General features: G+C 51.5%; 10 protein-coding genes across 10 annotated transcripts; 6 read left to right on the top strand and 4 right to left on the bottom strand.

Moving 5' to 3' along the window:
- Positions 1 to 68: 68 nt before the first annotated feature.
- P153DRAFT_368038 (uncharacterized protein) lies at positions 69 to 1,902 on the bottom strand. The gene has a single exon (XM_033668416.1). The coding sequence runs from the start codon at positions 1,855 to 1,857 to the stop codon at positions 334 to 336; it is 1,524 nt and encodes a 507-aa protein (XP_033522548.1). The 5' UTR covers positions 1,858 to 1,902; the 3' UTR covers positions 69 to 333.
- A 2,160-nt stretch (positions 1,903 to 4,062) lies between these two features.
- Positions 4,063 to 4,995, bottom strand: P153DRAFT_293841 (uncharacterized protein; the record flags this gene model as incomplete). Its single annotated transcript, XM_033663918.1, has 2 exons — positions 4,063 to 4,646; positions 4,710 to 4,995. 2 exons carry the CDS (start codon positions 4,993 to 4,995, stop codon positions 4,063 to 4,065), a joined length of 870 nt encoding a protein of 289 aa, XP_033522547.1.
- A 621-nt stretch (positions 4,996 to 5,616) lies between these two features.
- On the bottom strand, positions 5,617 to 7,203 carry P153DRAFT_377016 (arrestin; the record flags this gene model as incomplete). The annotated part of the gene is made up of 2 exons (XM_033669714.1): positions 5,617 to 6,929; positions 6,999 to 7,203. 2 exons carry the CDS (start codon positions 7,201 to 7,203, stop codon positions 5,617 to 5,619), a joined length of 1,518 nt encoding a protein of 505 aa, XP_033522546.1.
- A 1,556-nt stretch (positions 7,204 to 8,759) lies between these two features.
- On the top strand, positions 8,760 to 9,444 carry P153DRAFT_387110 (uncharacterized protein; the record flags this gene model as incomplete). Its single annotated transcript, XM_033670610.1, has 2 exons — positions 8,760 to 8,963; positions 9,271 to 9,444. The coding sequence occupies 2 exons, from the start codon at positions 8,760 to 8,762 to the stop codon at positions 9,442 to 9,444; spliced, it is 378 nt and encodes a 125-aa protein (XP_033522545.1).
- P153DRAFT_405478 (uncharacterized protein) lies at positions 9,397 to 10,236 on the top strand. Its single transcript, XM_033672013.1, has one exon. It carries the CDS (start codon positions 9,523 to 9,525, stop codon positions 10,021 to 10,023), a length of 501 nt encoding a protein of 166 aa, XP_033522544.1. The 5' UTR covers positions 9,397 to 9,522; the 3' UTR covers positions 10,024 to 10,236.
- An 871-nt stretch (positions 10,237 to 11,107) lies between these two features.
- Positions 11,108 to 12,389, top strand: P153DRAFT_343359 (glycoside hydrolase family 16 protein; the record flags this gene model as incomplete). The annotated part of the gene is made up of 2 exons (XM_033666002.1): positions 11,108 to 11,934; positions 11,989 to 12,389. 2 exons carry the CDS (start codon positions 11,108 to 11,110, stop codon positions 12,275 to 12,277), a joined length of 1,116 nt encoding a protein of 371 aa, XP_033522543.1. The 3' UTR covers positions 12,278 to 12,389.
- A 70-nt stretch (positions 12,390 to 12,459) lies between these two features.
- On the top strand, positions 12,460 to 13,728 carry P153DRAFT_368035 (acyl-CoA dehydrogenase NM domain-like protein). Its single transcript, XM_033668415.1, has one exon. It carries the CDS (start codon positions 12,466 to 12,468, stop codon positions 13,561 to 13,563), a length of 1,098 nt encoding a protein of 365 aa, XP_033522542.1. The 5' UTR covers positions 12,460 to 12,465; the 3' UTR covers positions 13,564 to 13,728.
- A 6,751-nt stretch (positions 13,729 to 20,479) lies between these two features.
- P153DRAFT_387107 (uncharacterized protein) lies at positions 20,480 to 21,304 on the bottom strand (the record flags this gene model as incomplete). Its single annotated transcript, XM_033670609.1, has 1 exon — positions 20,480 to 21,304. The coding sequence occupies one exon, from the start codon at positions 21,302 to 21,304 to the stop codon at positions 20,480 to 20,482; it is 825 nt and encodes a 274-aa protein (XP_033522541.1).
- A 1,564-nt stretch (positions 21,305 to 22,868) lies between these two features.
- On the top strand, positions 22,869 to 24,552 carry P153DRAFT_343352 (uncharacterized protein; the record flags this gene model as incomplete). Its single annotated transcript, XM_033666001.1, has 2 exons — positions 22,869 to 23,648; positions 23,805 to 24,552. 2 exons carry the CDS (start codon positions 22,869 to 22,871, stop codon positions 24,456 to 24,458), a joined length of 1,434 nt encoding a protein of 477 aa, XP_033522540.1. The 3' UTR covers positions 24,459 to 24,552.
- Positions 24,553 to 25,692: 1,140 nt separating this feature from the next.
- On the top strand, positions 25,693 to 26,413 carry P153DRAFT_343349 (uncharacterized protein; the record flags this gene model as incomplete). The annotated part of the gene is made up of 3 exons (XM_033666000.1): positions 25,693 to 25,787; positions 25,856 to 26,026; positions 26,083 to 26,413. The coding sequence occupies 3 exons, from the start codon at positions 25,693 to 25,695 to the stop codon at positions 26,294 to 26,296; spliced, it is 480 nt and encodes a 159-aa protein (XP_033522539.1). The 3' UTR covers positions 26,297 to 26,413.
- Between the last annotated feature and the right edge of the window lie 1,054 nt (positions 26,414 to 27,467).

Below are 27,467 nucleotides of genomic sequence, written 5' to 3'. Positions count from 1 at the left end.
CACTGACTGCCATGCTAGATCCACAAACTCTGAACAGTATCAGGGCAATATTGAAATACAGAAAACCCTTATAACGTCAATTCAGTCCTATCTGTGTGACATGTGATGGATGTATCACAATACTTATATCGCTGATTTTCTGAATGCACTCTACTTTTTGTATCCCACCAGATGATCAAACAGCATCTACTCGTACGTGTCCACGTACACATTTTACAGATCGACATGACACTCGCTACAAATCATCAACATATACTCTGCCATCCCTTCTCTGCGTCTTCTCGTTTGCACGTCTTTTTTCTGTTATCTTTCCATCATCGTTTTTACCACGCGCTATTCCACAGCGACGAAAAACCTCGACGCCAAGACTACATACTCCTCATGGAACAAACCTTGCCTTTCACCCTTGATCTGCCTTAAGATGCAGCTCGCGTTCTCCTTGTCCTCGCTCTCCGCAAATGCAATGACACAATCTCTGTTGAGAGGCGGATTGTCTGCTGTCTTGAACCGATCCGAGCTAGGAGGCTCCTTGGTAAACTTGCGCTTTCTTGCATCGAATAAAGGCGACGATTGTGGCGTGTCTGGAAACTGGCTCTGTAGTTGTCGGGCCGGGGTTGCAATGGACTCCGACGCGGAAGGGTTATTTAGCTTTCGGGGTGATGTCACGGCAGGAGTTCGTGTTTTGGGTGGAGATCTGGTTGGATTCCGGCGCTCGGGTGAACCATCTACTTGCGCGAATGGGTTGGTTAATCTTCGTAGCGAGGATCGTCTTTGTATATTGTCTTGTATGACGTTCTCTGGTTCAGGCTCTGGAGTAGAAGGTACGCTGGAAAGTGGAGACGAGGTAGTCTTTTTTGACACGTTCAACAGATTGTCGGCAAGAGGTGTCGCTATGGGACAGTGTGAATGAGAAGTTACAGGACACAGCTTCTTTGGGGACCTTGACCGTCGTAATCGCTTTGCTTGTCGTAGAACTTCCTCGGGGTCTTCGAACGCATATGTGGCCGCCTTTGGTCCCTGAACCCCGAGAATGCTATTCCTCAATGACGTGCGACGGGGATATAGTGTTGATCGGTTGGAGACTAGACATCTCATCGATTCACCCTGAACACGTGATTGAACGCCTTCGGTCTCACTTTCGTGTTTCTCAACGAGTGCTAAAGGCTCCGTTTCAACTCCAGCAGATAAGTGTGCAGGTATCATCTGACCATTATGGGTACTATCTCGCTTTCGCTTGTCTGGGCTCAAGCATACGCTAGATGAGATAGCGTTCTTGATTGACGACCTGGTCAACAAAGTTCCCATCTTTTCCGGACTCCTGCTTCGTCGACGAAGCCGTTGGCTGTGTGCCCCAGACCTCAGGAACTCACGATATCCGACCAAGAGTTCATCCACAGAATCATAGACGACCGAAGCTGTTTGCTGCGTACCAATACGTTGAGGAATAGGCCACCAATGATCTATCAGAGTGACGCCATGTTTACCTAGGATAACAAGTCGACTGATCAGAATACTCGGTTGGGACACGGTGGCATGCGTCGGTCTGAGATCCAGTGGTAACGACGTCTGCGAGGATTTCGATGGAGGGGCGCTGGATCGGGGCTTTTCAGGTACGCTGTAAAGCCCTGCGGGTGGTAATGATCCGGAATAGAGATGGTTGGGAGGCAGAGCATACGGGTAGACAGGCAAGTAATAGGGTCCATAGGATTCGCGAGGTAGGGAATGACGAGACAAAGAAGACGCGAATACTTCTGGGCAATAACTGTGGAGAATCTGATTTGGTGGAATGAATGGAACGACGGTGTGAGCGTTGACTGATCCACACAGCCCACGGTAGGTCTGATCAGGCCCGCACATGGCTGCAGTGGGAGTCACATATGGAATTGGGGCGCGGAGTGGTTCCAAAGGCCGTGTCGAATCATAGATGGGCTGCTGCAACCTTGCAGTCTTCTGACTGACAGTGCCCTGCTGCACTGGGCTCGATATCGACGCCGCGATGTTATAAGGATTGAGATCGATTGGACCATCGAGCGGGTCTTGCGTTAAGCCTGGATCAGAGAGTGGGAAGTTGTGAGGACTGTGGCTCATGACACAATGCTTGTCTTGTAGTGTGTTATTCAGTTCATCCTTGCTGTCCCAATAACGCCGTGTAGACACGTCCTGTGCGCTCCTATCGACAATGGTGAGGCCGCGCTTAGGATAAGATGAGCGCGAATGACCAATGTTGCGCTTCTGAGGAGAAAGGTTACTTGAGTTGACCAAACTTGCAGCTGGCGAAAGTAGACGCGAAGGCACACCTTGAGACGGTGGGGGTATGGAAGGTATAAGCTTTCCAGTGAACGGATGCGTAAAATCCAGCGTAGGAACAACACCAGATAAAGAAACTAAGCCTGGCTGTCCAGGCACAGGTGCGTAGTGTGGAGCAGTTTTAACTTTCTCGTCGACGGTGTGAATCGTACCCTTGACTTTCTTCTCGTTACTTGGGCCGGATCCGTTGGCTACGACCTCGGCCGCGATACCATCACGATCAAGACCGACAGTGAAATTGTCATCCCCCAGTCTCTGGGGTGCTTTCAGGTAATTTGTTCCGCTAGTAACCTTCCTGCCGAAGCCAGCAGTCACGATAACGTCGATGATTCCGAACTTCCTGCCGCCCGGCTTCTGCATGTTCCTGGTCTGGTCTGGTATCTGCATAATCGACACAGCGTGTAGGAACTCTGCACTTGGGGGAGCATTGCCGTTCTTGTCCGTGCCTCGCGCATCGGCTTCCTTCTGCAGCGCTAGGGAAATCTGATCCCAGCGCTCCTCGGCCGACGCAGTGTTCTGAACGAACGTTGAGCCGTTTTCTGTCGTTAAGCCAGGCGGTATGAGGACATATGGTCTCTCTGCCAAGTAATCGATCCTGTGGCCAGAGAAGATCTGATGGAAAGATTTAGCGCCGGACCGAATATCGTGATAGGGGACGAAGCGACAGCTGGAGAGCTGGCCGTTGAAGAGCACTTCGATCTTGAGCTGCAGTTGGTTGCCAGCGTCTAAGCCAGACACAAAGGACCTGCTGGACAGATTGACGTGGAGGACGAGCGCCTGAGGGACTGCAGCGTCTTGGACTCTTGCTCTTGATGCATCAGTGACCGCATAGGCAGACAAAGGGGCCTGAGTGCCGAACAGCCCTGTGCCCACCTGTACCTGCATGAACGGCGCACTTCCCAGCCAGTTGAGATCGAAGCCGTCTTCATCTCCCGGAAACGAGACACGCTCCTCACCCAAAAGCTTACTGCCTCTTAGCTTCTCCTCCGCTGCCTCACACTGCTGCTTGGCAACCTCGCCCTTCTTGAGAACGAGCTTGTGGGTGATCGTGTCGGAAAGAGGGGCGATTCCCAGGCGGAGCGTGATGCCACGCGCGTGGTAAGACGGCATGTTGACGAGATTCAACCTAAACAAATCGACGCATGTCTGGAGACCTGTGTCAAAGGCACAGTCGCTGTACGACAGCGTGATGCAAAATCTTGGCGAAGCGTTTGTGCGCGGTGGCCGGACGCGTTGCGTGACGTACGTAGAAACTCGTGGATTGCCCAGTTCAGCAAGAAGGGCTCGAGCGCACCTTCCTCCTCCGAGTTGCTCGCCTTTTTCTGGACATACCCAGATCCCGCGTGACTGGACGAACATGGCGCTGGCCATTAAGAGAGACTAAATCGCATACCATTCCTGCGGATTGGCGGCCTGAAACACATTGGAAGACCAACTGAGAGTAACCTAATAGTGGCTCTGCGACATACATGAAATTACTACAATCCAGGACATGTTAAAAGGGGCCGCCTGGTAACGATATAGGTCTGACCATATCTTACGCTCCCCGCGTATGTTTGATAAATATTCATCTTGAGTAGGAAGAGAAACACAAAATGATAAGTTTACCATGAAAAGTATGAAGTAGCGAGAGAAAGAGTGGAAATGGACCCTTTGTCTAATTTGCAACTCTTCCAGAAAGTTACCTTATCAAGCGCTGGAGATTGTTGTGTGCCACATGGTATGGTGCTTCGATTTCATCGTCAGAGCGTTGCATCATAGATCCATGTCTACTTCCGGCTCTACAAAGCCCTGGCCATACTTCGTGTTCCCCATACCTTGCGCACTCCAGTCATCAGTGATGATGCCAATTGGTGGACCACCCAACACATCGCCTAACTCTCCAATCGTCTTCTCATAGATGCCAACAATGTTTCGCTCCTCCCAGTCCTCATCTTCGTTATCCTCGTCGAAGCCCTCGAATTTGACCGTCCCTCTGTTGGCAGAATGTAACCTTTCCCCATCTGTCTCTGTATCGGTATCCATGGGTTCCCCAACATCCTCCTCGTCTCCGACAACGCTCTCTCCACTCATAACCCGGACCACGGTCAGTCTTGTGCGGTCGACAATGCCCTTCAAGCGAACTTTGTCTGTCGTGGAGATCTTGCGTCCGCTCTCAAAGCCCGGCAGCGATTCGCCGGTCGCGGTATCATGGCCGGTAAGCATGGAGCCGAAAGCGTAATCGAGTTTCGACAGTAAAGCAAAGGTGGCCTGGGTGGACCGGGTCGACGTGGGAAAGAGGGGAAGGAAGTCGGCGGTTAACATTGCGAGATTGAGAAGGTAAGGCGTTTGAAGGTTTGCTATGTCCACACATATCAGCAGAATGTTCTAGAAAAACAGCAGGCTGGGGAAATATGACATACGCGATCCAGACACCCATATCACGTCCACCAGCCCATCAATATGATTTGCGACCTCCCAGAAAGCACGAAACCCGTCATCTTCGCCTGGTGAAGACTTGGTCTTGCGGTTCGTGACGCGATTGTCGACGCGCTTCTGCATTTGGTTCACACCATGGTCCAAGTATCGGATCAGCTCGCTCTCTTTCGGACCGCCTGGCTGTAGGGGGTATCGTCGCGGCTGGGGAAGAGGTGATGCGTGTTGCGACGCTGCGGCGGATGAGGCAGGCGGGGTCGGTATCGTGGTCATAGTGCACAAGTGATTGTTCGAATACCCGGTGGCTTGTTACGCGCTGCTTGCTTGTTTGTCAAGGGGGAATAAACGAGAATCGTCTCATCGCTGTGAGTAAGCGGCGGGGTGCTGTCGTCGTGCTACGCTAGAATGACCTTGGGTCTTATTTTCCTCAAAGTATAGAAACGTGGCTTACGGCTCGCAATAATTCTACCGCTGGTTGAAAGGGCTGGGAGGTACAAAGGCTGGTCGATGACGGCATGACGTGTCGTGCGAAAACTACGACCTTCAGCCTTGACACAATCTCATGCCGACGCCAATGTCACTTTATCCCTGCAAGCATATACACTACCTGCAACTCGCTCTGACGTTCTTGAGAACTATGTCATTCTGCTGTTGCAATGAATCTGCAGTATCCTGCTCAGGTATTCTAAGATCCTTGTGTTCTAGAACATGGCTCAACCATGTTCTACCCTGCCATCGAAACGCGACACTCGCAGACTGCGGATCTAACAAAACAACATATCAACCAGTCAATTGATTGTGCGTCAACTTGATGAGAAACTTATACACATTAAATATTATGTTGGACGCATTCGCCGTGGTGTTGAAACAGACTCTCCCATCTCACGCCAACCCTCATCTAGCAATGTATCTCCCCGCGGCCGACGCGACAGCAGCATATTCCGGTAGCGACTCATTGATCTCACTCGCTCTCCCACCACTTCTCAATGTAGATAGATCCCCCGCCTCCCTAAGCTCTGTCTCCTCCACGCTCCTTGTTCGTGCGTTTCGAATGCCAGTATCACTTCCTGCGGCACAAACCTGAAACGGTACTTTCAAGTGTATGTTTGAGCCCGTACACGGGGAAAACCGCAACGAAAGAGTATAGGTGCGTGAGATAATGCATGTATGGAACGTGGGAATAAGGTTCGCGGTTACGGGGATTGTGATGGGAATAAGGATTTGTGCCGAGTAGAAAGCGCCTTGTTTGTAGGCTTTTGAGGGGTGGAGAATACCGCTTGCGAAGGCTGGTTCGGAAATACTGGCTGTAGAGCAGTCTGAAATGCCAGAATCACGGCGGAAGGGACTTGATGTGATGGGGTTGGATGCATATGAGTGTTTTTCCCAGTGTGCTGAGGCAATGCAAAGGTTGGATAGAGCGATACTCTCAGAGTATACACCTTGTGTAAGATCATAAGCGAGGGAGTCTCTTGATGGAAGACTTTGCCTTGGAGCTGAAGCATAGTGTGTTGAGACTTTGAGCTTAGGTGTCAAGGAGCCTAGGTTGGGTGGCGCATACGACTCCTCTAGAGGATCGAAGCGGAGGACCAATTTAGCCATCGTGGTAATTGGTTCGTTGTCACATGTGCGTGCCCCTGGGACTCTGAGAGCCTTTGGTTGCATAGTTTGTGCAGTCAATGTCCCTAGTTTCCCCTTGAACAGGCCCTTTCTGACAACCTTCTCTTGCCGTGACCGGTACTCATCGATACCATCAATGTTGAGCGGTGGCTGCTCCTCGAATGCAGGTTTTACACGAATTTTCTTCAGTTTTTCGCCCAGGATTGATATTGTATTGTCTGCGCCTCGTTGATGAGCTATTCTGACTTTGATACCGTACGTGATCTTTGACATCTCGGGAGCAAAGTCGTCGAGTAGTGAGCCTCCAAACCCAGCAAGATCTGGATCGCCTAGACTCGGCGGTGGCATCAAGTGGCAATCACGGACGTGATCCGAGACAACATCGTGTGGGCATGCCTTCGGGAGGAGCTGTGCTGGGATGGTAAACGTAAAGGGGAATTTGTAGGTCTTTCCTGCTTCAAAGACCCTTGGGGAAGGGAAGTCTGATTCTTTAAAAGGTTGTCTAAGCGCCAGAAAGCGATGTGTGGCTTCTGTCCGGCCTGTCACTGAAGGTGTGTTGCTGAGCCTGTCGACAAAGACCTGACTTGTGCCTGTAATCATGTTTAGTCGTTGCCATGAGCTAAGCGGAGATCTGCATGATGACATGCACGACTACCTACCTATGAATGCCACATCGATGTCTTCAAATCTTATGCTTTGAGTTGACGTGATATCGACGGTTCCTGCGATGGTGTCCATAGTTGAATAGCTAGTGGTCCAGGTACGGCGCGGTCCGTCTGTCTCTGCAAGATTGATCTCAATGTTCGGGCCATGGCTGCCAAAGTGGCGAACCTTGCATCCTATGTGATTGCTAACGGATTGCATCACACTGGTGTGCGAGTGCACCGTTGAGGCAGGCGAGAGGTCGACGCTGTGTGTCCCTTGGTTGAACGAGCGATCGAGCTTATGAACGAAACACGGACGTGTAAGCTCAGGGCTTGTTGCGATGTGAGAGCGTGAATGCGATGAAGCTAAACGCTGGGGTATATGTATAGAGCTTTAAACGATTAGACTTAATGTTGTCTGGTATGCATGCATGCAAAAGGAAGTGTTGGAGTTCAAGGATCGAACGGGAGTGGTCTTATATTATCACATGTTGGTGCTGAACACCTGAATTGACTCATCTCTAGAGGATTTGTGATGAATGGTCGCGACGTGCATGTAGATGCTGGTGGCTTGCTTGGCCGCCTCATGCGGGGCGCGCCCTTCACCCCAATCTAAACCCGAACCATCAGATTACTACAAGCCATCTCTTGATCCGCGGGTTTAGGCTGAGATAAGTCTTGAGCTTTGAGAAGATATTGATAAGGTTGAACCTCTACAGAGTATCATGATACAAACTCGGGAGCATATGGAAGACGATGTGTCGTTTTGTGCAGATTAGTAATTTACCAGGGTAGTGTTGAATATCCCCAACGCGCGCAGCAATTTGCCTTCGATTCGAAAGTCATCCCGACGCGATGTCTTGGTACAAAAAGCCACGATAAATCATGAGGCTTCACTACTATACACTTTCGGAAGCGCAAACCCATACACCTCCGCAATCCTAAAAGTCATCTAGAGATGATGAGTGGATATGACGTGTGCATGGTTCAACTGAAGAGATTTTACACACAAGCCCAACTCGGCCTCTAAATGGTAGAATCGACAAAACTCACACTTTAGAGTTTTCCTTTGAGTCGTAAATCTTATCCTATTCTCTCAGCTCTCATAGAGCACATGCCAACTACGGCTTACAAATACTTGTCGGTGCATGCGCGTCGCGACCTCGTTTTTTGACAAGTCGTCGCTGTAGGGCGTACGCCTGCAGCACAAAAAGCGCGCAACATGATCTAGCGCAACGGCTGAACATTGCTTGTGTATGTGGACGAATGAGTCACAAATGACAGTTTGGGCATGATTTCAAGCTCGTCGTTAACCCTTTGTTTAGCATCGAAGATGGATATCTCAAGAGGCAGGGAATGTTGGTGATGTGTGATGTGTTGCCGATGGGTGACGCGCAACGGAACGCGTATGACACGACCGCGACGGGACTTCTGAAGACAATTCTGCCTCGTTGATCAGACCTTGGAGCGCGATCCTATTGAGGAGTATATACGCACACAAATCTAGAACAATCCACAACAGCAACAAGTCTCCTGCACTGCTGATGTGTTCTATTACAGTAGCCTGTCGCACTTATTCAACATGTGCACGATATCCGTTGCCCACCAACATGGTAATCGCAACAGGACATGCAAAGATGTGAGTCTCTTGCCAACACCACCAACTTCGGAACCAGTACGTCAGCGACACGAAACCTCACACCACACTTTTTGACACAGCCGAACTGATCTTGCACACCCATCGCAACAATCTACAACGGTGCGCCATTGACCAACATGACATTGCGAGGCCTCGCATCACTCTTCATACTGGCTCAGTTCGCGCCTTTGACGAAACAGAACCCAGCTGCAAATGCTTCGCCATCAGACACCCAGAAAATTGTCCGCCGAACGTCTACACACATCCGCAATCTCGAGAACCTTATCGAGCCAGACTCGACGGTTGCGCAGGTGACGGAGATAGAGCACGAACTGAAGAAGGTACACCGGAAGCTGGAAAGACTGCATCTGTTGGCAGCCGCAAGGCACGATAGAGACAGCTCGCTACACTCAAGGCCATCGCTATGCTCGGAAGAAGTGGAGGAGTTGATCATAGATTCTATACAGGATGCATGGCGAAGCTATAGGAGAGTGGTTGGACTAGAGGCAGGGTTGAAAGGGGGCAAGGCTCGGGACGGCACGTTGAGAGAAGCGAGAAAGAGCAATGATAGGGAATTGGTCCCTGGCATCACTGTTGCACATAATATTGGAGAAGGAGACGAAAGAACGGATGTATACGTTCCGACAGGTGCAGAATGCATCAGGACAAGACGGGGGCTATATCGTGGAGCAGCTGGATCAAGAAGAGAATCTGGAGGAGGAGGAAGACCAGGGAGACGTAGAGAACAAGGAGCCAGACGAGTATGACATGTCTGGCGCATTACCAGTCGAAGATGTCGATGAGTACAACTCGGAAGAATAATTCCCCCAGCAAAAAGAGAGTGCTCCAGATTTCACAAAGGTGATACCAGGGAGGCGCGAGGAAGAAACGGGCAATGACATGAACATACCTGGTACAGACAGGCAGAGAAGGGACTCGGCCGTCGAGTTTACCAACCCAGAACAAATCCCGCAACCTCGCGACGAAGTACTCTGGCGTCTCGAGTTTGAAGAAGACAACGAGAACGTCTTCTTGCAAGGGCCGCATAGACAAAGACAGGGGAGTTGCAACGGCTTCATCCTGACAGACATGATCATGTGCAGCATGGCGGATCCGCGTTTCGTCATGCCGTGTTTGAACCACATCAAGTTTCACGAGGTGCGTGCGTTGAAAGCGTGGCTGTGTGGCGCCAACGATGGCGGAGTATGCTACATCTACAAGAATGGTACGGTCAGTCGAACAGAGAAGCTACTGCAGGGGCTGTGGATACTGCAGACAGGATACCGATTTGAGAGCGTCGCAGTGGTATTCTCGCGCACTCCCGTGCAGGTGCGCGAAGCGTGGATTGAAGTCATGGATGGTCTGCTCGAACTGCACTCTTTCACATGGGTAGGAAATTGACAATACTCTGACCTGTGGGGTGTGTGGACACAGTACAAAGAAGACGAGGATGCCACTACAGCAGAGCAGTATTACGGGAACAAACCATTGGACGTTGACAAGGTGCTGATAACGCCCAACTTGTGTATTGGGAGATGGAGGGCACAAGGGCGATTTTCGCTCATGGGTGGGAGCACGAAATGGGGGAAGACGTTCGCGGCAGAGGGGACGGGAAGGCTTCTACGGGCAGATGTCGGAAGAGAGTCGGAGGAATTGGCCTATGGTAGTGTGGTGGAAGAGGAGGCGGTGCATCCGGGGGAGGGAAACACAGGCAGTTCGGTGTATGGTGAAGAAGTGAACGAAGTGGCGGGCGGCGTCAACGAGAGCGAACTTAGTTGGTCATGGTGACGAATCAATGGTACAAGGAGACACGGATAGCTCACGATGCGACGCTCCAGGTCTGGAGACACGAAGGAATACGGATCTACGGACAGGCGGTCGAATCGGGCGCAAGGGTCTGCTGTCCAAGTCATGGCACCGGTTGTCACAAGCGGTGTTCCGTGGGAAACGGCGGCGATGGTGGGTTTCGCGATGGCTTGGCTCGTGAGGCGCAGGGGTCCTTTGTACCTTGCATAACCAGACTGCACAGCGTACCACGACACTTCTGCCAACGCGCGATTGGCGACGGTTCACGCCAGACTTTGGTTCAGAAACAGCGCGACAGTGAGGAGTGGCAGACGAGGATGGCTGACATGGCCAAGGTCGTGCTGCTCGTTGGTGGTGGTGGTCTCGGTGATCGACAAGCTTGTGTGTGTGGTTTAGTGCCAGTCCGCCAATGACGGTGTCCATTATTGGCAGCACCCACCCGATAATCTCCTGAATCTGCTCTCTCCTGGACCATTCGCTCTTTATCTCTCTCTGCGACCATTTTCTTATCTTTCCTTTCTCTCCCTGCGAGATTCCACTCATTCACCATACTAACACAGTCTCTCTTTCACCGCGACAGCGTGTCGGGCTACGCGCGACCACCACACTCCTTTTTCATAAAAAATTTCCCAACATACAACTATTTCATATATCTACCATCTTGACACCAACCGCCAGCATGAAGTCGTTTGCCGTCGCCGCCGCCGCGCTCTTCGCAGCCATGGGGCCCGTGACTATGGCGCAGACTCACACCAAGTGCAATCCTCTCACCACAAAGGGATGTCCCAGCATGCAAGCCCTCGGCTCCGAGGCGCACTTCTACTTCAACCGCACAGATCCGCCCTTCAGCGACAAGGTGTGGGACAAGGAGAACCAGGGCGACATTGTATGGGGTGAAAAGGGCGCGACTTTCATCATCCGAGAGTCGGGCGACGCCCCGTTGGTGCAGTCCAATTTCTATATGCTCTTCGGCCGCTTCGAGATGATCATGCGGGCTGCCAAGGGCACGGGGATTGTCTCGACGGGAATCCTGCAGTCGGAGGACCTGGACGAGGTGGACTGGGAGTTCCTGGGCCAGTCGAGCGAAGCCATGACCAACTACTTTGGCAAAGGCAACAACGAGACATACGACCGCGGCAAGGAGTACCCCATGGACCCCTCCCCGCAGGAAGGCTTTCACAACTACACGGTAGACTGGACCGTCGACCGCATACAGTGGTGGCTCGACGGCAACATGGTGCGCGAGCTCCTCCCCAAGGACGCGCTCAACGGCACAAACTACCCCCAGACGCCGATGAACATCCGCATTGGCATCTGGTCGGCTGGCGACACCAAGAACAACGCGCCCGGCGTGGTGCAGTGGGCGGGCGGAGAGACGGACTTTGCACAGGGCCCGTTCACCATGACGGTGCAGGAGATCTATGCCAAGGACTACACGAACGCGAAGGAGTACAGCTGGGACAACATGGACGCGTCGGGCGACTGGCAGAAGGTCAAGGTCATCACGTAAGTTCCCCCCGCCTGGCCGGCATGCACGCGATGGTCTGACAGGCGCTCTAGCGAGGGAAAGTCGGAGGTGACCAAGGAGATTGAGAACCCGTCGGGCATCAGCGCGCACTGGAAGGCGCTGTCGAGCGCGGCCAAGACGGGCATCATCGCGGGCTCGCTCGGCGCGCTGGCCCTCGGGCTGCTCGTCGTGGCCTTCTGCTGCATCAAGCAGCGGCGGGTGGGGCGCAAGGAGCACGAGCTGCTGCTGGCGCAGGAGCACAAGGAGGCCGAGGAGCTGCAGGAGTACAAGAAGCAGATGCAGGGCGGGCGGTTTGGGCTTGGGTCGCACCAGCGTGTGTAGGTAGGGGCGCGTGGGGGGGACATGTCAGACACGATTGCTTTTCTTCGTATACCCTTGCTGCGGTGCTCGCCCACCCGGCTGTAGTCCAATACCGATTCTTTAACTGGCAGCGCGTCGCGACCTGGCCTGGCGTGTTGCGCGCACATGTGACGACCCCGGATCTGGGGAAGGCGCGGCCTGCATCGGCTATGTGCCGTGCTGCTGTGCCAGCCGAGGCTGTGGCCGCATGCGGCAAGACATATAAGGGCGGCGGGCAGGTACACACGCACGCACACACACGTCACGTCACGCAGGCACACACGACCCGCACCATGGCCTCCATAGCAAAGACGCTGCGCCCACTCGCGCGCACGGCAGCCGCCTCGTCGCCAGCATCACGCCCACTGCGACCCGCCGCCGCCGCCCGCCGCCTCGCCCCGCAGCACACAGCCCGCCGCTGCCTCTCGACGACAGCAGCACGGCGCGAGGCGGTCGACATCTCGGACATCCCGCCGACGCCCATCACGCACCTCTCGGAGACGGAGGCGCTCATGGGCGAGACGGTGGCCAAGTTCGCCAACGAGGTGATCCTGCCCAAGGCGCGCGCCATGGACGAGGCCGAGGCCATGGACCCGGCCGTGGTCGAGCAGCTGTTCGAGCAGGGCCTGATGGGCATCGAGATCCCCGAGGAGTACGGTGGCTCGGGCATGAACTTCACCGCCGCCATCATCGCCATCGAGGAGCTGGCGCGCGTCGACCCCAGCGTCAGCGTCCTGTGCGACGTGCACAACACGCTCGTCAACACGGCCCTGCTCAAGTGGGGGTCGGCCCAGCTGAAGAAGGAGTGGCTGCCGCGCCTGGCCACCAACACCGTCGGCTCCTTCTGCCTGTCCGAGCCCGTCTCCGGCTCCGACGCCTTCGCCCTCGCCACCAAGGCCGTCCGCACCGACGGCGGCTACAAGATCAGCGGCAGCAAGATGTGGATCACCAACAGCGTCGAGGCCAACTTCTTCATCGTCTTCGCCAACCTGGACCCCAGCAAGAAGTACAAGGGCATCACGGCCTTTGTCGTCGAGAAGGGCACCCCGGGCTTCTCCATCGCGAAGAAGGAGAAGAAGCTGGGCATCAAGGCGAGCAGCACGTGCGTCATCAACTTCGACGACGTCGAGATACCCGCGGGGAACCTGCTGGGGAACGAGTTCGAGGGCTACAAGTACGCCATTGCGCTGCTCAACGAGGGGCGCATCGGCATCGCGGCGCAGATGACGGGCCTGGCGCTGGGTGCATGGGAGAATGCCGCTGGGTAAGCATGCCCCGCTCTGCACCCCACCCCACTCCGTCTCCCTCTCCACTGCTAACACGTCCGCAGCTACGCGTGGAACGACCGCAAGCAGTTCGGCCAGCTCATCGGCGAGTTCCAGGGCATGCAGCACCAGCTCGCCCAAGCCTACACCGACATTGCCGCTGCTCGCGCCCTTGTCTACAATGCCGCCCGCAAGAAGGAAGCGGGCGAGGACTTTGTCATGGACGCGGCCATGGCGAAACTGTACGCCTCGCAGGTCGCCGGGCGCGTGTCCAGCAGCGCTGTCGAGTGGATGGGCGGCATGGGATTCGTGAGGGAGGGCCTGGCAGAAAAGTACTTTAGGGACTCCAAGATTGGCGCCATTTACGAGGGCACGAGTAATATCCAGTTGCAGACCATCGCAAAGGCGTTGCAGAAAAAGTATACCAAGTAGTCACATACGAGAACGTTTAGCCGCAGATGGAGTGAAACAACAACTCACTCCGGAGAAGCACACTAAAAAAAGATTCCAAACTGACTATTGGTGCTTCGTCCCAATCAGCCGTCACATGCTAGACCCTGCTTCTGTGCCCAGCCATATTTCGAGGCGCGCTCGACCCCAGTGGCCAGTGTCAGTGAAAGCTCCACACCCCCGACCCACCGTCATGGCCACGATAATCTTGACGTGGCCACCACCATCCCCGTGCAGACGCGAGCACAAGCGTCGGGGAACCAAGGAATGGCCGATTTTGACATCCCAACACATCAAACAGCGTGTCTTCTCCACTTTGTTGACCGCTGTAACCGCCTATTCGCTTCTCGGCTGTCCTGACAACTACTCGCCACGACAACAGACGCACCTATCAGCATAGACCGCCATTCCCATTTCTTACCCTCCTCCTACACTCGTGACTGCCAGCGCGTCGCGCTGGTCACTTGTCCAGCGGTGTTTGGTTGTTGTTGAGTGTTATTCGCATGGCCATCTCGTGTTTTCTTTCCTGAGTACCGCGTTTGACGTCTGCGGCTCGGCTCGTCGTGTACCACGGCATTCCTCAGCCCTACCAGCAGGCCAAGAGGACCAACGCATCAATCGTGACGAGCGTCAAACCATCCCACTCTGCCCTCACCACCATTTCTAACAAACATCTACCATCTCATCTTTTTCTTGACAGAATCTCACCGTTCATGGTCCAGAATTACTCAACATGGTCTTTCGTATCCGTGCCTGGCTCATGGCGCCTGAGTCTAGTGCACACTCGGAACGATTGGCTGAGCAAAACCGCAGACGATCTGGTCTGAGGAACAAATCACCGCCAAGTGGCATTGAGCAAGAAAGCTCCATGTCCCGGACACAACCACAGCCACAGCCACAACCACAACCACCATCACAACCACAATCACAACAACAACCCTCATCACAACCACAACAAACTCCCTCCAAGAAACGCTCGTCATCATCCCTCTCATCCATGTCGTCGCTGTACTCAACAGCAGATAGTCTCATGCGAGAACAAGGTGGTAAACAACCTCATCCTCCACCCACTGGGACCGATGAAGCCGGTCCGTCCCTGTCAGATTGGACGTATCTTTCGCACATCGAAGCCCAGAACAACACTGCTCAAGCTGAACTCCAAACTCACAAGATGGCGAGTACGCAGACAAAGCAGTCGGTTGCTTCACTGCGACGAATGGCTCTCCGTATGGCGGTGAACATCTCCATCAAGGAAAAGCAGATTGCCACCACCGCGCAGAACTTGGAGAAAAGTAGAACGAACAGCTACCTCGAAGGAAAAGACGCGGAGAAGCGGATTGAAGAGCTCAAGAAAGCGTTGCTACTGGAAGAGGGCAGGAACAAAGAGATCCTTGAAGCCTTGGAAAGGGCTGCGATGCTGACGCTTCAATGTGAGTGTGATACCATATCCGTCAGAGCTCCACATACTCACCGTTTCAGATTCTGAGCCAAAGGTTCAAGGCCAACAACTCATCTCTCCACCCCCATCACCTTCGCGTAGAAGCTTGTCGCGGCAAACTTCGAAGCCATGGCAAGACACTGACAAGACTATCCCTACTCCCGACATGGAATCTTCTGCTGAGATACATACTATCGAAAGTCGTCTCATCCGAGCAAAACGTGAGTCTGACCGAGCGCTTGCTCTATGTCGAGGCCGAATCGAAGAGTTGCAAGCAGAATGTGCAAAGAGCAAGGAGAGTGGCAGAATCTCAGAAGCGAGGAGGGTCGACCTTGAACGGGACGTCCGGAGTCAACAGGCTCGCATCGCCGATCTCGAAGAGTCAAGAGACACGGTGGAAGAGATGATGAATGCAACAACGTCGATGTTGGAGGGCTCGATGCACACCGAGAAAAACTTCGAGTACGACCTCCGGGCAAAAGACGACGAGATTGCGAATCTTGAGAATAGCAACGAGAGACAAGAGCATATGATCGAGGCTCTCGGAAAAGAAAAGGAAGCGCTGGAAGAACGTGTCCAGACTTGCAACACCCGAATCCAGGAGCTGGAACTGCAATCGACTACACTCAATGAGCAAGTGCCCGTGTTGCAAACCAAGCTCGAGGCTGTCGAGCGCCAAGAATCTGCTCTTCGCGACCGTCTGGGCGACACGCAGAGTGAGCGGGATCAGTTGAAGCAACAGCTTGGTGGAGCGGAGCACAGTGTGACGCTTTTGCAACAAGAAATTGCGGGACATGACGCTCAGCTGTCGGAGAACGTGAAGAAGATCGAAGCTGGCGAAGGGTGCATTTCTGAACTTCGCGAGCAGTGTAGCCAGTCAGAGGAAGAGAGGAAGCACGCCCAGGATGCTCTGGCAACTCTGGGAACCCAAGTGGAGATCCTTCAATTCAATCTACAAAAGGAGGGCACCATGCGGGATGAACTGACAATGGAACTGGATTCTACACGAGATATGAAAGCAAAGATTGAGGAGGAACTGCTCTCCACCCAGGAAAGCTTGCGACAAGGAACCGACACCAAAGACCAGCTCCAGGCTGAGCTTGACACCTTGCGTTCGTCCAGTGCCAGTCTGGAAACCGACCTGCAAGCTGCTCGGGAACAAATCCAGGCACTAAAGCACACTGACTCTGAAAGTCAGGCTCAGCTGAAGTTGCTTCAGCACGAGAGAGCGGCGCTTGAAGGTAACCTTCAGGATGCTCAGCAAACGTCGTCCAAGCTTCGAGAAGATCTCCAGGCGAACCATGACAAGCTGGCTTCCCTAGAGTCCTCAATCTCACGTCTCGAAGAGGAACTGCATCACTCGAAAGACCGAGAATCAACTCTTCAGACCGAACTCGAGCACACTCAAAATACCTACTCCGAGGCCAAGAACCAGTTTCACGAAGAACTACAGAGAAGCAGTCTCCGGTTGCACGAATTTGAGGTTTCCGCCGGCAACCTTCAGCAAGCGCTAGATGGATCCGAGAAGCTCAAAGATGGGTTACAAGAAGAGCTGCGACAGGTTCAATCATCGAAGGACGAGGTCGAGGGGCAACTGAAGGGATCCGAGAAGCTCAAGGACACGCTACAAGAGGAGTTGCGTCAGACTCAGTCGTCGAAAGATGAGATCGAGGGACAACTGAGTAGTGTGCTCCGCTCGAAAGCAGATCTCGAGGATCAAGTCAACACTGTTCAATCGCGTCTAACTTCCACCGAAAGCGAAAGTCGAGATCTTGGCAACACAATCGTTCGACTCGAAACCGATCTGCACTCGAGTCAGACTTCGAAGAACGAGTTGGAAGAGTGTTTGGATTCTGCACGCGCCGAAAGCGAAACTCTGAAAAGTCACGTGAAAGAGCTAGAGGAGGCGCTTCAGAACAACAAGGATGCGCTGCAACATAGCCAGGATGCGCTTCAACACAGCCAGGCTACACTCCAGCATACTCAGGACGCGCTTCAAGAAAGCCATGACGCAAAGGCTAAGGTTGGAGAAGAACTTGCCCTTGCCCAAACCAATGGTCAGGCTTCTAATGCGAAGATTGACGAGTTGAAGGAAAAGCTGAGCGTGGCCCAAGCATCCAGCGTCGAGGAGGGTGACAAGCTTCGTACGGTCCGAGATCAAAACCAAGGTCTAGAAGATCAGCTTCGTACTGCGCGGGATCAAAACCAAGGTTTGGAAAGTCAGCTCCGTACAGCGCGGGACCAAAGTCAAGGTCTGGAAAGTCAACTTCGCACAGCGCGGGATCAGAACCAAAATCTTGAAAGTCAGCTTCGTGATACACAAGCAAGGCTGGATGACGTTGGACGCCAGACGGATAAGTTCCAATCCGAATTACGGTTCTTACAATATGCAAAGACACAGACCGAACAAGAAAAAGAGGCAGCCCAACAACGCCTCAACGTCCTGTACACGTCTTGCGATAAGATGGAGAAGAACCTCGAATCAACTCAGTCACGACTCTACGCCACAGAAAGAGAAGCAGAAGAGCTCAAGTTCAAACTTTCGGAGACCAAGAATGAACTTTTCACTATCCGCCAGAGCAAGGCCGAGGTTGACATCAGACTCGAGGAACTGTCCAACGCCAACGAGAACCTCAAAGGAGACCTTGACGTTATCCGACAAAGCAAGGTAGACATTGAGACTCGATTGGCTGGTGCGTTGAGTTCTAATGCCGAACTGGAGGGTAACAGAGCTGAACTGAGGTCGCACTTGAACGATTCTGAATCACTCAAAGCCGACTTGGCCACTAAGCTCGCAGAGACCAGCAAAGAGGCGGACACTCGGCGCGCCACTATCGCCAAGCTCGAGGACGAACTCAAAACCGCGTCGCTACGGAATAAGGATATTGAGGCTGAGGCACACGCGACTCAGATGCGGCTCGATATCGCCGATTCAGAGGGTCTGGTCCTCGTCTCTAATATGTTGACGTCCGAGAAGGAACTTGGTACGCTTCGCGATACAAATGCTGAGCTCGAAAAGTCCCAGAAAGCTCTACAGGATCGTCTTGTTGAGACAGACGGAGAGCTCAGTAGCGTACGAGAAACAAACTCCCGCCTAGAAGAGAGCCTCGCGCGAGTGGAAAGCGACATGAATGCTGCCCTCGAAGAAAGCGAGAAGCGGTTCCGAGAATTCACAGAAGAGTCTCAGGCGAAATTGGATGCGGCGAAGAGCTCAAAGCATACTCTCAAGAGAAGGCTAGAGGAGAGGCATGATGAGATCGAGACATTGAAGGTCGAGAAGGAAGTCATGCATCGCCAGATCAGCGAGAACCAAGTGGAATTTGGCGCTTTCAGGAGTGCCAAGAAGGAACTTGAGAATGCGCTGCAGGGAAAAACCAACCACATCAAGGAGCTTGAAGCAGGTCATCAGAAGCGACTGACGGATCTGTGTACTGCGTACGATGGGTTGAAGAGCAAGCATAGGAATGAGTTGCAAGAATATCAACGGAACGAAGAACTGCAACGAACCCAGTATACCAGACTTCATGCAGCAACGCAAGCGAAGAACGCCGCCCTGAGAGAAAGAGACGAGTTTGCGGCAAACATAACGAGCTTGGAGCATGAAGTACGTAACCTAGAGGCCGACAAAACGGCCTTCACGACATTGGTCGCGGAGCTTCAGGAGAAGATCCACCACCTTGAGTACCAGGACGAGGACGAATTCGGCAGCGCCGCTTCCTTCATGCCGTCTCCACGCGATATGTTCCAGTCTCAACGCTCACGACGCACTGTAAGCTTTAACGGCCCTACCGCCGAGCACCCATACGCTGGGCCAGCGACGCCAGGCAGTGTGACATCCTACGAGAACATTGGATCGGGAGAGGAGTTCGACCGCGTCCGTGCCCTGCGTGATGACACAGCCATGCAACTCAAGGAAACGAAAAACACAGAATACGAACTGAAAAAGAAACTGAAGGAGACCGAAGCCAGACTGTCCCAGTTTGAGAAACAGTATGTACCCCATCCACTCTCTCTGCCCATCACTTCTTCTTCCCGCATCGTACTAACGAGTCTGTTTGTAGACGTCCACGCACCCTTCTCCGCAAGAAAAGCCGCCCAGAAACACCGAATGCACGTCTGGACACGGAGCGTCCAACACTGGGCCAGCGAACGAGTTTCTTGAGCATGGCTAGCGTCGGCGAGGAGCTCCGCAAGAGCACGTTCACCCCGCGCGTAGATAGGAGGTGGTCTGGGCTGCCGAGGCCATCGACGAGTACTGGGGTAGATGAGGACAGGAAAGTGCAGAAGAAATGGAGTACTGGATTGAAGGGTATTTTCAAGAACGAGTCGTAAGGGCGTATGAGAGGCTTAGAATTTAGCGTTGCTATGACATGACATGACATGTATTTAGAAAGGGGTTACGGGGCGTTGGGTTTTTCCTTTGTTTGGTCTTTGAGGCGCATAAATTGCAAGCCGACTGAAACCCAGTCCCATGTTATATATCATCGAGGTTCGTGTTTGTCAACACCACTCAAGAATGCGCGTTTGTTTAACGATATACGAATTTTATTTGTCGTTCAAGCAGAGTTATTACCTTGAGTTAGTTATGCTCGCAAATTTCAATCCAGATCTAAGTTCGCACTGCGTATCCAGATCATCACAATCGCCGCGTGACGCTTCTGTGGCAGTAAAACTACGGAGATACTCAGTAACACGGTAAACTGATCTATAAGAAATTGCATTGCAGTCTATAGGATGAAAAGAATACTTACATCAAAGAAAAGTGTAGAAGGAGCTGAAGGAAGAGACGTCTGGCAGGGGGCGAACATCATGTAGTGATATCAAGAGTCGCGAACATTCCATGAATCTCATGTTTAATGTGATTCGCCATGGCCATGAAGCGAAATCACGTCTCTGTAGTGACTCTTGCTACGACGGGTTATTGCTGCCGCGAATACAGTGTTAACAAGGCGATGTTGACCTATAGTCTAGGACACAGCGTATAGGGTCTGGCTAATATGCTTTGACAGAAGAAGAAAGTCGACAGTGAAGCTACCAAAAACCGTCGTCTGTGTTCTCCCTGATACGGCCTAGCTGTGACTTAAAGCCGCGTTGGTTTGGATTCCTTGTCAGCTTCATGTTCAATGCCGCAATACCTTCCACGGACTTGCGCCTGGCACCCCTCGAAGCAATGGTGTTCTTTGTGCCATCCGACTCCTCACATCCACCCTTTGCTTTGCTACGAGCTGTGCCACGGGCGTCTTTACTACGCTTCTGTTCGATTACCTGCTCATGTCGATATACAGCCTGTTCGTCAGTCCACGACTCTACACCGTTCTCAGCTGCTGCTGCAAACCCTTCGTAACATCGCTTTTCTCGCTCTTTCTTGGTTAGATGTTTCTCCTCTTCTTGGATATGAGTATTCTTCAGCATTCCCCAATTGCCCTCCCGCCCATCAGCCATTAACTCCCAGATCTGGTTGGGGCCATCTTTGTGTAACGTCTTGCTATGTGTCGTGCACTGTTGTGATTTGACAGTGAACTGGTTCCCGCATCGAATCCAGGTTTTGCTATCTTCCTTACTCAAGACGAACTCGAGACAGAAGCCGAATTTGAATGACTTGAAGTCTGACGCTTTCTTTCCACCAGAACTTCCATGGTGACCTTTCTTGAATAGACTCCCCGTGAATGGGTTCTTGAGATTGGGATTGGATAGATCTAGGTCTGGAAAGAGTTCTTTCCATGGGAAGTTACTCGGCGTGATGATCTCAGAGGCATCATGCTCGATTGATATGGTCGATAACGGTACTACGAAATCGTTTTTCTTGTAGTTAGTGCTCTTCTTTGTGTTGGTAGCAGACTTGGACCTTGAAGACATGATGATCGCTATCACGCCCAGACAGTTGAATCAATTGCGGACGAGTTGGGTGCGCATACGTTGTTCCAGACAGGAATGGTCGAAGGCCGCGTCTTAGGGAAGTTAATCTGATTGAGTTCAAACTACTAGTGAATTTCGGTGTTGTGGTCACAGCAGAGTTGTCGTAGTAGCCGCTGTGATAAGGGTTGTTACTATCTGAGGGGAATTTGCTTCTCTCGTGTAATTCTTTCCAAGTAGGCCTAAGGTTGTTAATCACTAATGACCCTTGTCTGCCTGGTTGAACTGATGTTGTTTTCTGTGTAACTCAAAGGTTGAGGAGACTCATAGATGTTGGTATTTAAAGAAATATAGAGAACAATTCGCGTGTCACGTTTTCACACTGATAGGTTTGAGATTGATAGGGTATTGATTATGGACGTAGAGAGATATTCGGAGAACCTGAGGTGAAACGCTCAGTTACTCGTTTCTCCGGTGCTTCACTGTGTATTCACAACGCGCTACTGTCCCTATGGTCGTTGAGCGTTATGTTCCTCGTTCCCAATATGGGGATTTTCTAGCTTTCTTCAACACCCCTCTTGATTGTTATTTGATAATTTGAAAAACACCTTACTTATAGTCCCAGTCTTTCGAGTGACATCAGAAAAGATTTTCGACTTCAGGGATATCCATAGCCTCAGCCACATCAGTGACATGACTCGTGATAATGTCAAAAAGATGCGATCCCAAAGGGCTTGCCTCACCTTGCTAGTCGACTGCTACTGTGGAAAGCTTGGTGTAAGTCCTTCAATGTTCTAGCACATCTGGAGACATTGTGTGAACACAACAAGCTTTGATTTGCTGACCCCCACACCACACGCCTTTGTTCGTTGTTACACAATGTCTGGTGACAGGTTCATTCAATATCAACACCCATCCCATTGAATGTGAAACGCGTCTACCTTACAATCTAAAACGATGTGTTGTTCTACTTTACTCAAAACAAAGTGACATGTGCTCACTCAACCTCACAACTATCTAAATCAATTCTTCGACTATCCTTGTGGTACGTGATAGGGGGAACGTCCTCCATCAGAACCTGCTTGACCTATCAGTAGCACACTAAACCTCAGTAGACAACGCGTTGAAGCCCCTTCTGCACTACCAAATCCTAAACCTTCCAAAGTTGCGTTTCCAAGGCTCACCCAAAACATCTGAACAGATCACGGTTCTCGAATCTCGTAATCCTCACAATCACTCAAACAACCCCACTTTCTGTCTTTTCGAAAACTTGTGTGGAATGCAATATTCATTACAGCAAAAGTCACCGCGTGCCAACATCAATGTTGGCGCAAACGCTTCTTCTACCACCCCCTTCATCATCAGTTCCATTCAGGAACCCTCTGTTGTCAACCATCGTAGTGTTTGTCACGAAACACACAACAAACGATTATCTACCATCCACGAGAATAAATCGGTGGCTTCAATTCTCAACACTCGAAGTCTCACAGGCTCATCGATATCTAGGCCTTCTGGGAAGGGCTCCCAACATAATTCAGAGGAAGGATATCGACCCGCCGAACGTAGCATGAAGCTGAGCAGCAAGCTGCGCCAATTTGGCAACTTAATCAAAGCAGGATGTAGGAAAATATGGATTAATGCAGGCGCAACAATTGGAACCATTAAGGATACTGGAAGCAAGACCATAACTGAGGATGACGAAAAAGATGTCGACAAGGATGAACAGTCCTCGCAAACACCCAACAACGACAATGACGACTACACATTGGACGAAGACGATGAAAATCCCCGGTGCGACTGGAAAGTGATTGATGCCATCCCAGACTCTAAATACGAAGACCTTATCCGACTTCGTTGCGATCCTACCGGAACTTGGACAGACGCCCGTGTGCTTGGTCACTCAAAAGGTTCATATCATCGCGCTTCTTGTCTTGGTTTGCTGATTGGAAACAAAGTTCGTACGTATTATGTACGCGTCCCTGGTCATGGCACTCACGAACACTGGACACCAGAAGATGCATACATGCTGGAGCGAGAGGTCCAGATAATTGAGTACATCCGTACACATACGAAAGCTCCTGTTCCTGAGATCATCGACTACTCAACCAGTCATGATAACTTGCTTGGCCACCCGTATATTTTGATGACCAAGATAGACGGCCGAAATGCTTCCAGCATATGGAACGATAAATCCTATTTTGAGGATGGTCAAGCTCAATACAGCTGGCGTTTGGCTGACGACCCGCCAACTGAAGTCAAGCAGAAGCGTATTACCTTTTTGCGCTCACTAGCTCGTATCATGACAGACATTGGAACGCTCTCATTCGACCACATCGGTATGCCCATCGTTTCTGATCACGACGCTCCCCCACTTATCGGATCAACATACTATTGGGCCAATGACGGTACTGATGAAGCGGTCGAGCGCCGCCCGGTTAAATCCACACGAGACTACGCTCGAACGCAGTTGGACACAATGGATATGCCAGTGGGCGTCCGAAAGATTTTCGATATCGTCTTTGCACAACCTGCCTTTAATCCTTCTGAGCCCGAAACGTTCACGATCCATCACAACGATCTCGATCTTCAGAACATCCTGGTCGATGAGGACGGTAACATTACAGGTATCATTGATTGGGATAGAGCTATGGCCGCCCCCCGGTGTGCAGGTGCCGCTGCTGTTCCTCTGTTTCTACAAAAGGACTGGCTTCCAAACTACCTGAACACACTGGATATTTGGCCGCACATGGCTTGGAACACTCACCATTACCGTGAACTGTACGCCGCTGCCCTAGTTGAAGCTGGCAATCCTGACGCCAAGTACACGATCAAATCAGCCATCTACCAAGCTGCTCTTATGGCCATTTACGAGGGAGGCGATGTGTATGATTTTGTCAAGAAACTTCTCCAAGAGATCCCTCAATGTCGTGTTCAGGCTGGGGAGTTTTGCAAAGCTCTAGGATCATCGATAGGATGGCCAGCTGCTGAGAAGATGCTGACAGTCGAGTTGGCAAAGATCTTTGAACCTGAGCTTCCCCGCCAGGATCTCCTCCAGGATCTGTGTGATGAGCTCTCGCTTGAGGATTGGAAAGAAAAGTTCGGTGAATTCTTGCTGTACGACCCTGATTTCGATGCCGAACTCAACGCCGAGCCTTGACTAAAGGCAAGGATACCCTGGAACTATACAACTGAAAACCAACGCTGCTAGATCGTCGTACGTATTTGAAGGCATCGCTAACCTCAGGGGCCCCGTCAAAGCGAATCATGTGCTGGATCGGGCAAGGAACTGTGGAGAATGACTTGTGGATTCTAGAAGCTCTTAAGTTAGAAAAACACCACCACATCCGACTCCACAATCCCGCTTGCTTGGAAGAGTTTGTAAGAGATTTATAGGCGCTTACCAGCTAGAGATTATGAACTTGTATAAAACATCATATTTCCACATGTGATAAATAGTTTTTGCCCTCAATCGTGCTGCCTGTGACAATCGATTCGTACACGCAATCATCTGTATGTACGATCCCGCGGAGCTCTGCGAACTATGTTTGTCACTAGCTAGAATTGGCTGCGGCGCAGTAAATGAACCCTACTAGCGCTACCATGAGGTCGATTGGCTGCAATCCTAACTTGTCACAACCCTATCACGCTGAAGTATACAGTGTGTGTATCTGTGCAAGGCCATGATCCTACAGCCCCCTTCACTCTTTCATGATCGGCGAGTCATTCTCAGGATGGTACAGGGCTGCCTGTGCTTCTACCTCTACCATCGAGTCCACGTTATTCCAACAACCATTCACCAAATTCATTCTTCCAAACAGGATCATTGGAAGGCCCCGAACTAATTTGGATCGACTGGTCGCAGAGCACCTCACCTAACGTAGACTTTGCTGGCCGAAGCTTTGAACGCGCATGTGCAATCCCCGACCCCGCGTCACACGCGCACCAATCGCGCATATATGCTAGGTTAAACCTTAGCTGATTCGTTTTTGGCTGCCGATCGAACGATCTGAGAGGTAGTAACTTTATGTTATTTCCGGTCCAATGTGTATTGTGTGTGTTGAGATTAGATTGCCTGCCTTGGTTTTTGTACATGCCCACAACATGACAATGGCTTGTCGTCTGACCCGATTCTCTTCTTGTAACCCCTTTAGATATTGGCACTTGATTGACCAGAAATCTAACGTTTCAGCTTCGACATATGCGCTGTACGGGGGGCTGCAGATACTGGGTTGATAATTGCGACACTTGCCACATGCATTATGCTGAATCTGTCAACCTCGCTGATCCTGTTGGTTCCATATAGACCAAAATCAGGAGCTTTTAGCCCCGCGAACCAGTCTCAACAATCTTTTACGCATTCAAAAGACATCAACATGGAGAACCACACTGATATGGACGCTTTTCCAGAGCTTGGGAGCAGCTTCATCGTCATTGCTATTGTGATACCATCGGTCGTATTGATCGCGCTTGTCACGTTGATCATAATGTTAGTTTAGATATCTTCCTATGACTGTCGCTCTCCATACGCGTGCTAATGAACAGACTCCGTCGCAGAGTTCTCGCTCTATCTGGCACTGTCCGCAACGACGGTATCACTCTGAAACAAGAGCGAGTGAGCAAGCGGAAAGAGGAGCTAGAACGAAACGTCAAGACGCATAAGTTCGATGACTGGCTTATGGGTCAGAAAGAGAAACATCCAGGATTTCTCACAACAGATTCTATTTGGTGAGCTATCTCTACGGGTCACGCAACAAAGGTAGAAATGAGCTAACAGCATGTAGCGCGATATGTCTCGATGGGCTCACTGGCAATGCGCAGATTCGAGGCCTCCAATGCTCTCACGCCTTCCATAAGCAGTGCCTCGACGAGTACTACTGTGCGTTTGTATATGAGTATTGCCCTCTGTGTCATCGAACGATCATCCCAGGGGCGAGCCCGGCAAGCCAGAAAAAAGGCGAAACTTCAGACTCTATTACAGAGGTGGTCGTAGTATGAAGAAGCCGAGACAGCGCTCGAGAACGTACTGAAATTCCGAAGCTGAATGTGCTTCACGCTGAAGAAACTACAACATTGAGAGTCAGGAGGGAAAGACCTACGTAGCGGTCCACACACAACACAGCACGTTGTCTCTGAAGCCCCACTTCCCGCAACTAAGGAACAAGTTGGCTTTTTGGCTTCTTGGCATGCACTGTTGGCGGCGGGTGTACCCTTGCTACGCTTTATGTGCTCCACACAAACAGTACAGCATAGTCGATTGGTCGAGTCACTATAACAATAGAAAGAGAACTAAAGCTAGTGTGAAGAAAGATACCACCATGGTCTCGAAAGCGCCGTCGATCAGAGCTGATATCTGTTTCCTCGACTTCGCCCTTTTCGCCAAGTCACACATCGCAATCAGTTACAAGACAACTCGCATGTTCGAAGGCGCTCAGTATGGCAGAAAACGTTTGGAGTAGGGGTTGCCAGCTTCTAGGAAAATTCAAGAACCTCAACATACCTATTTAGCAGATACGCAAGGCTGGTTGATACAAATTGATCTAGCTTCTTCAATCAAGTTTGGAGCTACGACGAGAAAATTGTTGTTTTCGGAAATCAGACTTAGACACGCCACTGATGGCCGAGCCAGTGGTTTTAAGCATCTCTACAAGCGTGTGTACGATGTAAAGAAAGCTGTAACATTTAGGCAATTTATTCTGTGTAACAGCCTTAGCTATTCTTATAAGATTCATGTCGTAGGACAGTATCTGATTACAGTATTGGCTGCTCTGGACATGAAATTCGGGGAAGAGTCACGTGAGGTTGTCTTGAGATGCAAAGAATACCCGTTGGGGAAATTTGATACTGATACTACAGAGGAAGCGCTACATGCCGATATTGACCTTGGGCTTATTGAAGAAAGACCGGTGTGGACTTGTAAACCCAGGGAAAAGAAGGGGCCGTCGGCACTAGTGCGGACGCGGGAACGCTTCCAGACTACAGCGTAACGCGGCTTCGATTGATCTTCATACCTCACGACCTCAATACCGAATGAAACAGAAATTCTAGAGATTGCGTTTATTATGGTCGTTGGCAAGGAAGCTATGCCGCTGTCTCACCTCGATGATCGCACAGAACCGGCGCACATCCCCGTTGCCAAGATGGACCTGCTCAAGGGACAAGCGAGATG

The sequence above is a fragment of the Dothidotthia symphoricarpi genome, assembly GCF_010015815.1.
Source record: "Dothidotthia symphoricarpi CBS 119687 unplaced genomic scaffold P153scaffold_13, whole genome shotgun sequence".
Classification (NCBI taxonomy): Eukaryota; Fungi; Ascomycota; class Dothideomycetes; order Pleosporales; family Dothidotthiaceae; genus Dothidotthia; species Dothidotthia symphoricarpi.
The sequence above is the reverse complement of the archived record's forward strand: the minus strand, read 5'-3'. Positions and strand labels throughout refer to the sequence as shown.